Source organism: Cynocephalus volans, chromosome 3 (genome assembly GCF_027409185.1).
Source record: "Cynocephalus volans isolate mCynVol1 chromosome 3, mCynVol1.pri, whole genome shotgun sequence".
NCBI lineage: Eukaryota > Metazoa > Chordata > Mammalia > Dermoptera > Cynocephalidae > Cynocephalus > Cynocephalus volans.
In genome coordinates, this window is record NC_084462.1 from 146,456,200 (window position 1) to 146,469,808 (window position 13,609).

The 13,609-nt window shown below is 36.9% G+C and overlaps 1 protein-coding gene across 1 annotated transcript in view; it reads right to left on the reverse strand.

Annotated features, from left to right (window-relative positions):
- LOC134372765 (uncharacterized) overlaps positions 1 to 13,609 on the reverse strand; it is a 45,023-nt gene that overhangs the window by 28,263 nt on the left and 3,151 nt on the right. The window contains exons 2-3 of the mRNA XM_063090139.1: positions 10,941 to 11,079; positions 2,815 to 2,943 (exon numbers count right to left, since the gene is read on the reverse strand). Of these exons, the coding sequence (XP_062946209.1) occupies positions 2,815 to 2,943; positions 10,941 to 11,078 (267 nt within the window). The 5' untranslated portion in view covers position 11,079. The remainder of the gene's footprint in view (positions 1 to 2,814; positions 2,944 to 10,940; positions 11,080 to 13,609) is intronic.

The window sequence follows — 13,609 nt, forward strand, 5'->3', positions numbered from 1 at the left end:
TGCCTAGTGGAGCCATGGGAATGGGACTGCCATGGAGACCCCAGACTTGTAGAGCTACCAGAGTTGAACACCAGCCTGGAAGAACTAAAGCATGGCCTAAACCTAGGAAACCCATAACAGCAGGACTGCTTGAGGACTTGGGACCCTACCCCTACACCAGTGTGCAGAGGATGCCAAACATGGAGTCAAGGTACATGACTTACCAGCTTTAAGATTTAATGCCTGTCCTGCTGGGTTTCAAACTTGTTTGGGACCTGTTACCCTATTCTTTTGGACTATTTCTACCTTTTTGAATGGGAATATGTACCCTATGCTTGTTCCCCCATTGTATCTTGGAAGTAGATAACTTGTTTGATTTCACAGATGAGACTTTAGACTTTTGAGTTGAAACAAGTTAAGACTTTGAGGCTGAAATGAATGTATTTACCTGTGAGAAGGACATAAACTTTGGGGGACAGGGATAGAATGTTATGGCTAAATGTGTCCTCCAAAGTTCCATATATTGGAACTTAATTTCCACTGTAATAATGTTAAGAGGGTGGGGAATCCTATTATGGTAATTGAAAAGTGGGGCCTTAAAGGGGTGATTAGATTGCAAGGACTGTGTCCTCATGAATGGATTGATCCATTCATGGAGTAATGGGCATGGTTCTAATGGCTTTAAAAGGAGATCAACTGAGAAGTTTAACTTTCTTGCTCAGCCATTTTGTCATGTGACACCCTGTGTTGCTGTGAGGAGTCACCACCTACCAATAAGGCTTTACCATATGTGACCCCTGGACTTCCCAGCCTACCAACTGTAAGAAATGAATTGCATTTCTTTATACATTACCCAGTTTCAGATATTTTGTTATAAGCAACAGAGATGGCCTAATACAATATCTTTATCTATACTTATATTTAAATGAAACCTGGAATCAGGCTATTGATAGATGAGGTAACAGACAGGAACTTTAATATGGTCCTGGGCAGAAAAGAGGCTGCAAGGAATAAGGGTATTGTTATGGGCTGAGTTGAGTCCCCCACAAAATTTGTATATTGAAGTCCTAACTCCCAGTACCTCAGAATGTGACTGTATTTGAGAATAGACTATTTAAGAAGGTAATTAAGTTAAAACAAGATCGTTAGGGTCGGCCCTAATCCAATATTCTGTGTTCTCTTAAGAGGAGGAAATTTAGACAGACACAGTTACAGAGGGAAGACCATGTGAAAATGAAGGGAGAAGATGGCCAAATAAGCCAAGGAAAGAGGACTCAGAAAAAAACTCTGCTAACAACTTGTCTCAGTATTCTAGCCTCCAGAACTGTGAGAAAATAAACTTCTGTTATTTAAGCTACGGTGTGTGGTACTTTTTTATGGCAGCACTAACAAACTAATACTGCTACTATAGATAGCTACTTATTCAAAGGGCTAGTCAGTGCCCCCAAGTTTAAACATTCTCAACATTTTACTTAAAGGTAACCATGGAGGCAATACAGATATAAACAGCCACATCATAGTGCCCTTAACAATGACAATGGCCTTTGAGCTTCTAAGAATAATTATCTATAAGACCGTCTCTCACAACAAATATACCGAGAATAATTCGGCTCAACTAAAGAATTTTTGTGGGGAGTGGGGGGCTGGCCAGCATGGGGATCTGAACCCTTGACCTTGGTTTTATTAGCACCACACTTCACTGAGTGAGCTAATCAAATTTGTTACAAAAATGTGTAAACCTTTAAAAAATTTTAATAATATACTTTTTATTTAAACCAATAGATCCCAAATGTCTTCATTTCAACATGTAACCAATATAAAATTTATTAATAAAATAGCTTACATTCTTTATTTTTTTGTACTAAGTTTTTGAAATATAGTGTGTATTTTATACTTACAGCACATTGCTATTTGGAGCAGCTAAATTCCCAGTGCTTAATAATCACTTCTGGCTCATGGCTACTGTATTGGACTAAGTAGCTCCAGCCTTAAATAGAGGGCCTACGGTGATAGTTTCTCTTCCTCAGATCTGCTGGGATTCCTTTAAGCCATACAGTTCTCTAAAACAAAATGATTTGCCAAATCCTATATAATTTTTCTTTGTAACTTAAAATTTGTACTAAAGATACTTTCAGACTCTCTTCCATTTATTGTGATTCACATTGATTCTAATTTCTTGCTATTTGCCAAGTAGGTGACTGTCTCTCTATATCTACCATATTCCACATACACACTCCTACTCCCTCTCAGAGAATTTTCCACAAAATTAAAGGGACACATATTTTTCCATCATGCCAAGATTACTCTAGACAACTCATTAGGTCAATTAAAGCATTTCTATAAGCACTCTCTACTCTTAATCACAGAGAGTGTAAGTCAAGGCATTTCCTACAACTGTGATTTCTTTTTTTTTAATCCATTGATGTCACTCAGATGTCTTTAAATATTAAATAAAACCAGTGAATATTTGCTATTTGGTGGTATATTGAAAATAGGAACTCATCCTTTCCATTAAAAATGTTTAATACTTATAACTGATTATTATTATTATTACATAAATGTTGAGCATGCTAGTTCATAAGCAATGTTCTAATACTCCAAGCATTTGGACATCAACTCAAAAGCACTTAACTATGTAAGAACAAGGCAGTTCTCTGGCTAAAGACAGATTTGGATCTAAACTGGTGATCCTCACTGATGAGAGAGTTCAATATTGAGAAAAAAGCAAACCTGAGTTAAGATAATATTTTAAGCCCTTTATCAGGATGTTTCTCTTCCTACTTTTACAGAGGATATAATTTCCCATAGTGCTTTGTTTTCAGATAATCCATATACCTCAGCTAAAAGATTCTTGTTTTTCACCAACAAACCAGCCAGGTCAGGGTGGACTGGGTCAGCTGCCTTTCTGTTGTACATGATTGGGTTCCTGGTGGGAACCACTTCAAGAGGTGGATCAAAACAAGCCTACAAAGAGAAATTGTAAATTAATTAACTAAATATACACCCTATGGATCAAAACCCACAACGTTCGAGCCCACACAAACACAAATAAGTAGTTCTAAATATACAGAATATAACTTCAAAATATTCATTTTGAGGTGCTACACTAACAAATGCAATAGGTTCCAGGAAAATAGCAAGTAACATGTTGGCCTAAAAGGCTACTTTACATTTTTTCTAAAAATTATTACTTACCCTACAACTTATAACACTAGCCATAAATAAATGCAGCACATCTAAATAGACACAATTTCTGAGAGTATAGGAATCAAGTAAACACACATAAAATGCCTGGGGAAATTTTAATTCACATCTAATAAAAACTTTATAGAAACTTGAGGAGCTGGCCAGTTAGCTCAGTTAGTTAGAGCATGGTGTTACAACACCAAGTTCAAGGGTTCAGATTCCTGTACTGGCCAGCCATCAAAAAAAAAAGTTTAAGCTTATAAAAATTTGAACTATTAAGTCACTGATGAAAGATTCACCAGTACTTGTTCAATTTTTTGGTTACAAATTGACTCCTATGCACAAAATAAATTGTTTTATTGAAACATATTGATTGTACATATTTGTGGGGTACAAAGTTGAATTTCAATGTATGTACATAATATGATGATCAAATCAGGGTAATTAGCATATTCTTCATTATAATCTTAATCATTTATTTGTGATGAGGACATTTGGTCTCTTCTCTTCTAGCAATTTGACAATATACAGTAAATTATTGTTAATTATAGATGCCTGGTGTGACTGTACACCAATAGAACTTATGTTTCCTATCTAACTGTTTTGTGTCCATTAGCTAGCCTTACTATCCCCCACTTCCCTTTTTCTGCATCTCATAACCACAGTTCTGCTCTCTCCTTCAGAAAGTTCAATTTATTATTGATTGATTGATTGGTTTTTAGTTCCCACTTATGAGTGAGAACATGCAGTATTTCTCTTTCTGTGCCTCACAAAATAATTTTTTAAAAATCAGATTTCAGTAGATCAATATTAATTTTGTGTTTTTCTCATATCTACACTGAGGGTAAAAATTAAGGAGTATTTATCTGTATTATGGTATCTCCCCCTGTTGTCAAAAGGGTGTGCAATATTCTAAATTATAACTAGTATAAGTTTTGGTAAAGACAAAGTCTGTTGATTAAAGTGAAACAAAGAAAAATGCTTTAACCTAAATCACTAAAATGTGTATAAATGCTTAATGTACTAAAGAAACAAAACATATTTTTCTAAAGTTATCAGGTTTTAGAATTAATTTCATGCCTACCAAAATACTAGGAATAAGCACTTGCACAAGAGAATACAAAATAACTATGTTTGAATATTTAAAGAAATAAAAGAGAACTTTGAAAATATGAGTAAATTACAAGAGACCACAAAGAATAAAAATATTGAAAAAATAACCAAACAAAACTTCTAGAAATGAAAAGTATAATAATTTTAATTTGAAAATTGTATGGGCATATTAAAGAAGCAGATCAGACCCAGCTGAAGAATGCATAAACTTATATCTGAAGAAATTACAAGAGAGAAGCATGTAGTGAAAAATACATGGTAAATGTAAAGGAGAGTTTAAAGACAGAGATTAAAATGAGAAGGTCTAACATGTCTAATTGGAATCCAAGAAAAATATAATTTAGAGAATGGGGAAGAGGCAATATTTGAAGAAATAATGTTTGAGAATTTAACATAATTGTTGAAAAATACCAATCTAAGTGGTCTAGTAGATTCCACAGAAAATAAATAAAACGAATTCCTTACTTACGCACTCATAATAAAACTGAAGAACATCAAAGAAAGTGAGGTTAAAAGCAGACAATGGAAAAAGAAAGATAATTACAAATAAATAACAGACTGGTGAATGAGTTCTCAGCAGTAACACAAAAGCTAGAAAACAGAATAATATCTACAATGTAGAAAGAAAAATACATCATCTTTCATCAATTCTAAGAGGAACAAATTTTCACATTTACATATCTCTGCAATTGGGATGCATATTAAACTATTCATTTATGAATCCTTCAGCAGTAAACATTCTTTAAAATTTTATAATAGTGCATAAAATAATAGTGTTTCTTTTATTTTCTTTTTTCTCTTTTGGTGGCTGGCCAGTCTGGGGATTCAAACCCATGACCTTGGTGTTATTATATTTCTTAAAATAAAGGAAATATGGTAAATGTCAGCTAGAATTTTATACCAAAGAAAATTATATTTTAAGAATAAGAGTAGAATAAAGACATTTTAGACAAACAAAAATTGAGTTTATCACCAATAGGCCCTCACTTTTAAAAAGTTCTAAAGGATTCACTTCATACATAAGAAAAATGAACTTACAAAGTCTGAGATACAAGAATAGGGAACAAAATAGTAGCAATTGTGTGGGTATATCTAAATAAGCATCAGTTAATTTTAAAAATCTAATTTCTGGGGTTGAAAATAAAGAATATAACCAACACAAGACAATAAAGATGCAAATACATTAAGAAGAGAAAAATAGCTTAAAGCACTATAACATCTCCAGATTTCTCAGGAGTAACAAAGATTTAGTTAATTTTGATAAGTATATACTTAGATAATAATAAAAAAAATAATAAAATATTAAAATAATAAAATGTATTATTTAAATAATAAATGTATTAGTTAAAATAATAAAATGTATTATAACCGCTAAAACAATAGCCACAAAGCATATAACTTCTAAACTAGGAGTAAAGGAATAACTGGAATGAGAAAAAGAAAACAAATACAACACAACACAACAAAAAAATAATCAGTTTCTGGCATGACAGAAAGGGGATAAAGGGACAAATAGAATGCATGTTAAAATAGTACACCAAGGTTGGATCCCCGTACTGTCCAGCCATCAAAAAAAAAAAAAAAAAGATTGTAGAAATATATCCAAATAATCAGTATTATTAATAAATGTAAATGGACTAAATTTTCTAGTTAAAAGCAAAGATTATCAACATTATTCAAAAAATCAAAAAACCAAATCAACCCATATGTCAAATAATAGTTTAATGAATGAATAACTTTTTTTTTTTTTTAAAGATAACTGGTAAGGAGATCTTAACCCTTGACTTGGTGTTGTCAGCACCACGCTCAGCCAGTGAGCTAATTGGCCATCCCTATATGGGATCCGAACCCATGGCCTTGGTGTTATCAGAACCACACTCTCCCGAGTGAGCCACGGGCCAGCCCATGGATGAATAACTTATGGTATATTCCTGAGATAGCATACTACAAACGATGAAAATTATTAATAAGTGCACATACATCAACACAGATCTTGCTAAACAAAGAACCAAGTTAGAAAGGATAAAAACAGTATAAACTTTTCCATTCATATAAATTTTTAAACAAGATAAAGTTAAATAATATCAATTAAGGATATATATCATATAAAACTAGAAAGAGAAGCAAGGGAATAATTAACATACACAAAAATTCAAAATATACACTATTTTCAATTTTAGGTGCAAGAAAAGGAATTCAATCAGGAAGGGGCACACAAGAAGTTTCTAAGGTACTGGTAAAGTTCTATGAAGTTGGGTGGTAGGCTTATAGGTACTTGTTTTTTTAATCAAATCTGTTTGTATATACTTTATACTTTTCTGTGTATGACATATTCTTAAAAATAAACCAATACACAAAACTATATATTTTAAAAAGATGTATATATTGAAAGACATATATCAAATATATTAAATTGAGATAAGACAGAAATGGAAATGATGATGAAAAAATAAAATGAAAGGGGCTTTGCACAGAATGGTGATAATGAACTAAGTATGATTAACTTGATAGTGTGCTTGAGATCCAAAACAAAAGAATAAATTGATTAAGATGTCCTAAATATCTTATTTAGTACATCACAATATCACTAAGATTTCAAATACCAATCAGAAAAGAAAAAATAATAACAAATATCAAATTTAGCTTTTAATTTATAAAAATAAGAAACATTCAACCTGCAATTTATTTTTTGTAGACAAGTACTTTTAAATACAGCTTGAAAAATTTCCTTATCTCAAAGTTTAAAATATGGACAAGAAGGCATGCTGTATAAGGATACTACTCACTGCTTGTTTACATAAGAAAAAATTTAAATGTATAAAAATTATGATATATAAATATAGTTTGTTATGGACTCAATGCAGTTAACACGCATATACTACATTTATCAAAATCAAGGTCTATACACCTAGTTGAGAATAATTATCATCCTTGAAAAAGAAAAAAAAAATGGTGCAAGATGGTCAAATAATACTTTCTTATGGGTTTGTAATAGCAACTGCCTTGACACCCCCATCTCTCACCACTCCCGACCATGGGATCCCTCACCTCCCCTACACTGCAGTAACCAAGGCAGCTAATGCTCAACAGTAGGGGCTTCAGGGACTGCCCCAGTGCTAGGTGTGGCAAAGATTCTTACTGGCTGATGTCTGACCCTACTTGTTAAAAATTTTTAAATCATCCATCCCAAGAGCAGGAATGAAATCAAAGGATAGATGTTATATTAGTCGCTGTACTTTTATTGTGTTTGGAATTAAATACAAAAATAAAATTTCCAAACACAATCCAACTGACTTTTTTTTTTTTTGGTGGCTTGCTGGTATGGGGAACTGAACCCTTGACCTTGTGTTACAAGGCTGCACTCTAACCAGCTGAACTAACCAGCCAGCCCCCCAATTGACTTTTAAAATCACAAAATATAAGAATGCTATCAGATGACAAGAGCAATTTTATGATGCTGTATTATAGTTAGAACTCTATCTAGATTTTTATACTTGATCCCAAAGAAAACATAAAATGTTATTTTAAAATTAACTTGTTGTAAACTCGATCTTATTTATAATTGATTTAAAATAAAGTTCATAGTTAAATGATGACCAGTTGAAAATAAGGTTACAATTACTTTATTAGTATAAACTTTATAACGTTATAGTACTGGTATATGTTTTTATAGTGTTATCATACTCCATGCAAAATGGCAAAATAATTTTTTAAATTCCTGGAGGGATTCATGAGCATTTATGTACTTGAAAGGAGTTCAACTACTAAAGATAGAAGAACACTGTCCTTTTACATAGTATTATCTACTTTTAACATAGCAAGCAGCCTTGACATTCTCATTTAAAGCCTTTAGGGGGAGAAAATAAAACATTTCCCTAATCCCCCATTCTTCTTAACCCCAGCTCAGATTTCATCTCCTAGGAGCCCTAAACTAAAGACTGAGTGGTTCTTCCTACTGGTCTTAAAAATACCAGTGGAAGGGACATCATCTGATCCAAGAGGATATTTAATTTTCGGAAAGATTCTCATTAGTTTCTAGCCCTAATAAAACAAGGCTATAGACCAAGGTGGTAATATGGTGCACTAGAAAGATAATGGAATTCAGTTTCCTTATCTGCAAAGTGAAGGGGTTGGTTAAAATTAACTCCGGCTTCTGGTCAAGATGGCAGAATAGACAGTCCCCAGAGTCACTCCCTCCCACAAATCAACCAATTTACAACTATTAAAAAGCAACTATAGCCAAGCTGGGGCTGCTAGAGCTCAGGGGAAGAGGAGAGACCTACAGAGTGCATGAAGGCAGGAGAAACCACGATGAGAGAAAGGATTGCTCCCACCATTTCAAGCCCCAGCTGCTTTAAGGCTGGAGCTGGTGAGCACACAGAGCAAGAGCTGGCAAAAGCCTCAGCTGTGCTCTTCCTATGAAGTTGCTTGGAGGCAGCAAGGGGGAAGAGGGCCTTGACCCCATGGACCCACATACAAGCAAGGAGCCAGACAACAGAAAAAAGGAACCACTCAGAGGCCAGTGAGTCATCACAAGGGACATGCGCAAGGCCCATCCTATGGGAAGCATTGGTGGAGTGCGGGCAGTTGGGGAGACAGGCCCACGGGGGAACACTGGGGTACAGCTTGGACAGCTGATCTGTCCTCAATCAGCGCAGTACCACTCAGTGGAGACTGGTCAGGAATATAGAACTGCAGGGGATGCAGTTTACTGAAAAGACTCAGGCCCAGACCAGAGTTTCCATGCAACCTGGGTGTACCAGACCTCACGAGACCTGGAAGTACATACAGGGTCAAACATTAAAACTTTAGCTGCACAAAAAGCCTTCCCCAGGGAATCAGCAGCAATGAAGCAATTTAGCTTAGTTCAACTACAGGGCTCAAGTGCTGGTCCCCACAGGAAGTTCCTCCATTTTAGAAGTAAGCAAAGGACAACAAATTAATTTTAGTGCAGAGCTTAAATGGTGGGAACAGCAAATAATCCAACACAGAACTGAAAGAAAAAACAAAATAGCCACAGATCAGAGACAAAGTTTGATATTAACTTGTAAAGGTCTAACATCACCAAAGAACACCTATAAAACCTAGAAGGACCGGAAGCCCCTGGGCTCCCAAGCCAGGGAGTGGAGAGGGCCAAGGGACTCACCCATGGCCTCCCGACATCCACAACCAGCCCAGAGACAACCACCGAGCTGCAGCAGGAAGTGACCTGGGTCCTGAGCCAGGGCAGTGGGGGACCAAGGGCCTCAGCCATGCCCCCCTGACATCTGCAACCAGCCCAGTGATGACCACTGAGCTGCCACTGGTAGTGCCCTGGGCTCCTGATCTGGGGCAGTAGAGGACCAAGGGCCTCAGCCATGCCACTCCGACATCCACAACCAGCCCAGAGATGACCACTGAGCCACGACTGGTAGCACCCTGGTCTCCCCTGCCAGAATGGTGGGGGGCCATAGGCCTCAATCACGCTCCTTCCTCCCCATCTTTCCACCCTATTTCTCCTCCCCCTTCCCTCCTCCTTCTCACCCCCCCCCCAACTGCTCTGCAACAACATCTTAGAATGAGGCATAGAGCCAAGGGAAGCTGAATCCAGCTGCAACTAGGCAAGCTGCTGCCACTGCCCCAGGGACCTGCTCGGGCCCTGAGGTGTGAAGCCAGGGGAAGCCAAACCCAGCCACAAGTAGGCAAGCTGCTGCCACTGTCCCAGGGCCCCACCAGGGGCCTGAGGCATGGAGCTGGGGGAAACCGAACCCAGCTGCAACTAGGCACGCTGCTGCCACCGCCCTGGGCCCCACTGGGGTCATGAGGAATGGAGGTGGGGGAAGTTGAACCCAGTTGCAACCAGGTAAAGAGCACACCAAAAACACCATTTTTATGCGGGTAGCCCTCCAAAGCCACTGTAATTGCCATGGCTGCCCAAAAGCTGCTAGTCTCTATAGCAGCAGTCGAAGCCACTGTGCAGATGGTACACCAGACTCTCAACTTCATTGACATAAGGAGAGGCACCAGCAGAAACCAAAAAAGAAAAAAAGAAAAAAAAAAAAAGAGTTCCACAAAACACACTCCAGAGTAATAAAAGCAGCATCTGATTTACGATAATAGGGGAGGACTTGATCACACCTTTCTCAGTACTGGACAGATCATCTAGGCAACAAACCAACAGAAGAACAGTTAATCAGATGGAGAGAACAAATCTAAGGTTATTAGAGGAGGGAGGGGGAGGGGGAAGGGGAGCTACTGGATAAGGGTCATAAAGAATAAGTATGATTTGTAACAATGAATATGCTAATAAAAATTTTAAAAAATAAGAAATTAACTCCAAGGCCCTTTACAGCCTGTTTTTATATTGCTTTGGGATTGTGGGTCTTAGTGAAATGTCAGAACCACCAAAATGGCGAAAATAAATAAAACCCATTTGAAGTTCCATTAGATTTAGATGTTTCACCACTCCTTGTTGTAGAGTCAAGCCAGGAAACAAGAAGTGGAAGAACATTTGACATCATCTCTTGAATCATTCACCAACAAAGATGCTAAGGGCAGTAACACAGGCAAGTGGGCAAATAGAACTGGACTTTCTCTCTCTTCTACCACTCAGCTGTACATGAGATTGTTTAACCCTGACCTTCTGAGAATAGGGAAAAAATAAATGCCAGAGTACAACTCACCACTTGGTTAGTTTTCCGAGATCTGTGAGCAGACAGATGCCTGACTTCTGATGGCTTAGCCTCATGGGGCCCTTTGGTTTGGCTAGTAGCAAGCCTTCCTGGATCTGTGTGGTTCAAAAACTGGAAAGGGCCCAACATGCTGGAGATACAAAAAGCATGAAACAGATCTAGTAATGATGACTCAAGGTGCTTCCAAGGGGAATTCGCAGTCAGGAAGAGATGCTGTGGTCTGCCCAGTGCCAACAGCAATGTCTTCTGAAAGGTTCCACTTCAGATCCTCAGTGCTTAGCTAGACATCAGAAGCAGCTGCCTGCTGAACCTGGCGCTTGGAGACAAGGCAGATCTGGCTTCAAGAAAGCATGAAAACATTGTTTAGATGGTAACTGGTTGAAGCAGCCTGTTAATATACATATATTCACTTATAATATCATACATCAGTGCTACTTGTGAATCATATCTTTAGATACCTGATTTGCACATGTCCTTCATTTTCAGTTTCTCAGCCTATCAGAAATGCTAACTATATACCTCAAGATTCATCCAAAAGATAAAAAGTCAAACAAGAGTTAACGTAGCATGTGATAGCTCATAGTGCTCTTTCTATTTCTACCCCAAAGGAATGTAAAATGTAACCTCACATTATAATTTTTATATATTCAATTACCCAAGAATGTCACTACTGCCTTAAATCCATTTTCCCTACCCAGTTCAAGTCCATATACTATCATTCTTTTCTTTTTTTTTTGAAAAGATGACCGGTAAGGGGATCTTAACCCTTGAATTAGTGTTGTCAGCACTGTGCTCAACCATTGAGCTAACCGGCCATCCCTATATGGGATCCGAACCCACGGCCTTGGTGTTATCAGCACCACACTCTCCCGAGTGAGCCACGGGCTGGCCCTACTATCATTCTTTTCTAAAGTCAAATTGGGCTGGCTGGTTAGTTCAGTTGGTTAGAGCACAGCCTTGTCACACCAAAGTTACGGGTTCGGGTTCAGATCCCCATACTGGCCAGCAACCGAAAGAAAAAAGAAAAAAGTGAAATCAGAAGAAATAGAGGAAAGGCATCTTCCAAATTAATGTCCTTATGTTTTATCAATCAGTAGGATAGGGATTTCTTCTTTAAGATCAGGGAATATAGTCTGAAAAAAAAAAAGTGGCATTTAGAAACTGTGCACTGGAGGGGCTGCAAATGAGTGGGGTATATGTTTCCTTTGCTGAGTGGTATCTTGCAGAAAATCAAATAGTCTCAGAATCAAACAGGAATTTTCATAAGAGGAGGAAAAAAATAAAGGTTATGTGATTTGAAGAAGGTGGAACAAAAAGCATAACGGCCTTGCTTTCTTCACTAGCCATGAAATATGCTTGGAAATTCCTCTATTAATTCATTCCAGATGTATTGGTATTGAAGTATAATATATCTAATGAGACGTTCGTCTCTTCCTCATTTTCATTATTTGATACCTAAGATCATTAGTATATCAATTCCTTTCCTAAGAGCCATAGAAGAGAGTCAAAGAAGAACTTAAGTTTTGGTGGATGAAATGGGAGAATAAACTGCTCCTCAGTCTTAGAATGAGAATGATACTGGAAACAAAGTTCTTAAGAATTTCATCCTTTACTTTTATTTTTATTTCCTTACCATTTTACGAATCTTGTGTTCTATTCAAAATGACTTTACTTAATGAGTTTCACTCATACTGCTTTTAAGAAAAAAGCTACTGTGTGGGCCAAAATACATCTCCAGAAGGATGAAAATATAAATCCTTCAGTATCAGCTCAAGAACAATCTCCTCCAGGGAGCTTTTGATTCCCAGAAGGTGAAGGTAATTTTTCCTACCTCTTATAGTATATGATCTATATAGTACTTTTCTTTTGACTGTTACCTTATTCAATATAGGATTATGTAAAAATCCCACCTCCTCTCTACATTAAAGGTACCTAAAGCTGGATCTCTTTCTGGTTTATCTTTATCATCCCATACCAAGCACAAAAAATACAGATCGAACAATGAAAGAACCCAACAGGAAAAAAAAAAAACTTAATATGAAGTTAACTTATATAGATGATTATAGTACTATGCTCCCAAACTAACCTTGTAAAATATAATAAAAATATATTAGGAGTCTAAAAGTAAAAATTAACAAAATATACCCATATAACACGATTATTATGTTTTGTTATGTTTGTGCATGACTATTCTATTTTTACACACTCAGAAGATATAGTATGCTACGCTTCATTTAGCAGAAAGTGAAAAGCATAAATTTTTTTTTTTTTTTTATAGATGACCGGTAAGGGGATCTTAACCCTTGACTTGGTGTTGTCAGCACCACACTCCCCCAAGTAAGCTAAATGGCCATCCATATGTAGGGATCTGAACCCTTGGCATTGGTGTTATCAGCACCATACTATCCCAAGTGAGCCACAGGCCGGCCCTGAAAAGCATAAATTTTTACCATTACCAGGCAGAAGAGAAAATTCCAAATCCAAAGTCAATTCCCAGAAAAGACATGAATTGTCCAATATGAGTGGCTGCTCTGGGCTATTTGCCAGTAGAATGTTTGCACATTAAAGCTGTTGCTAGGTGAACACATCACAGATGTACGAGGAAGGAAAAGGGACCTACTAAAGTGATACAGTAAGACCTGTGGTTCTTTATTTCTCTA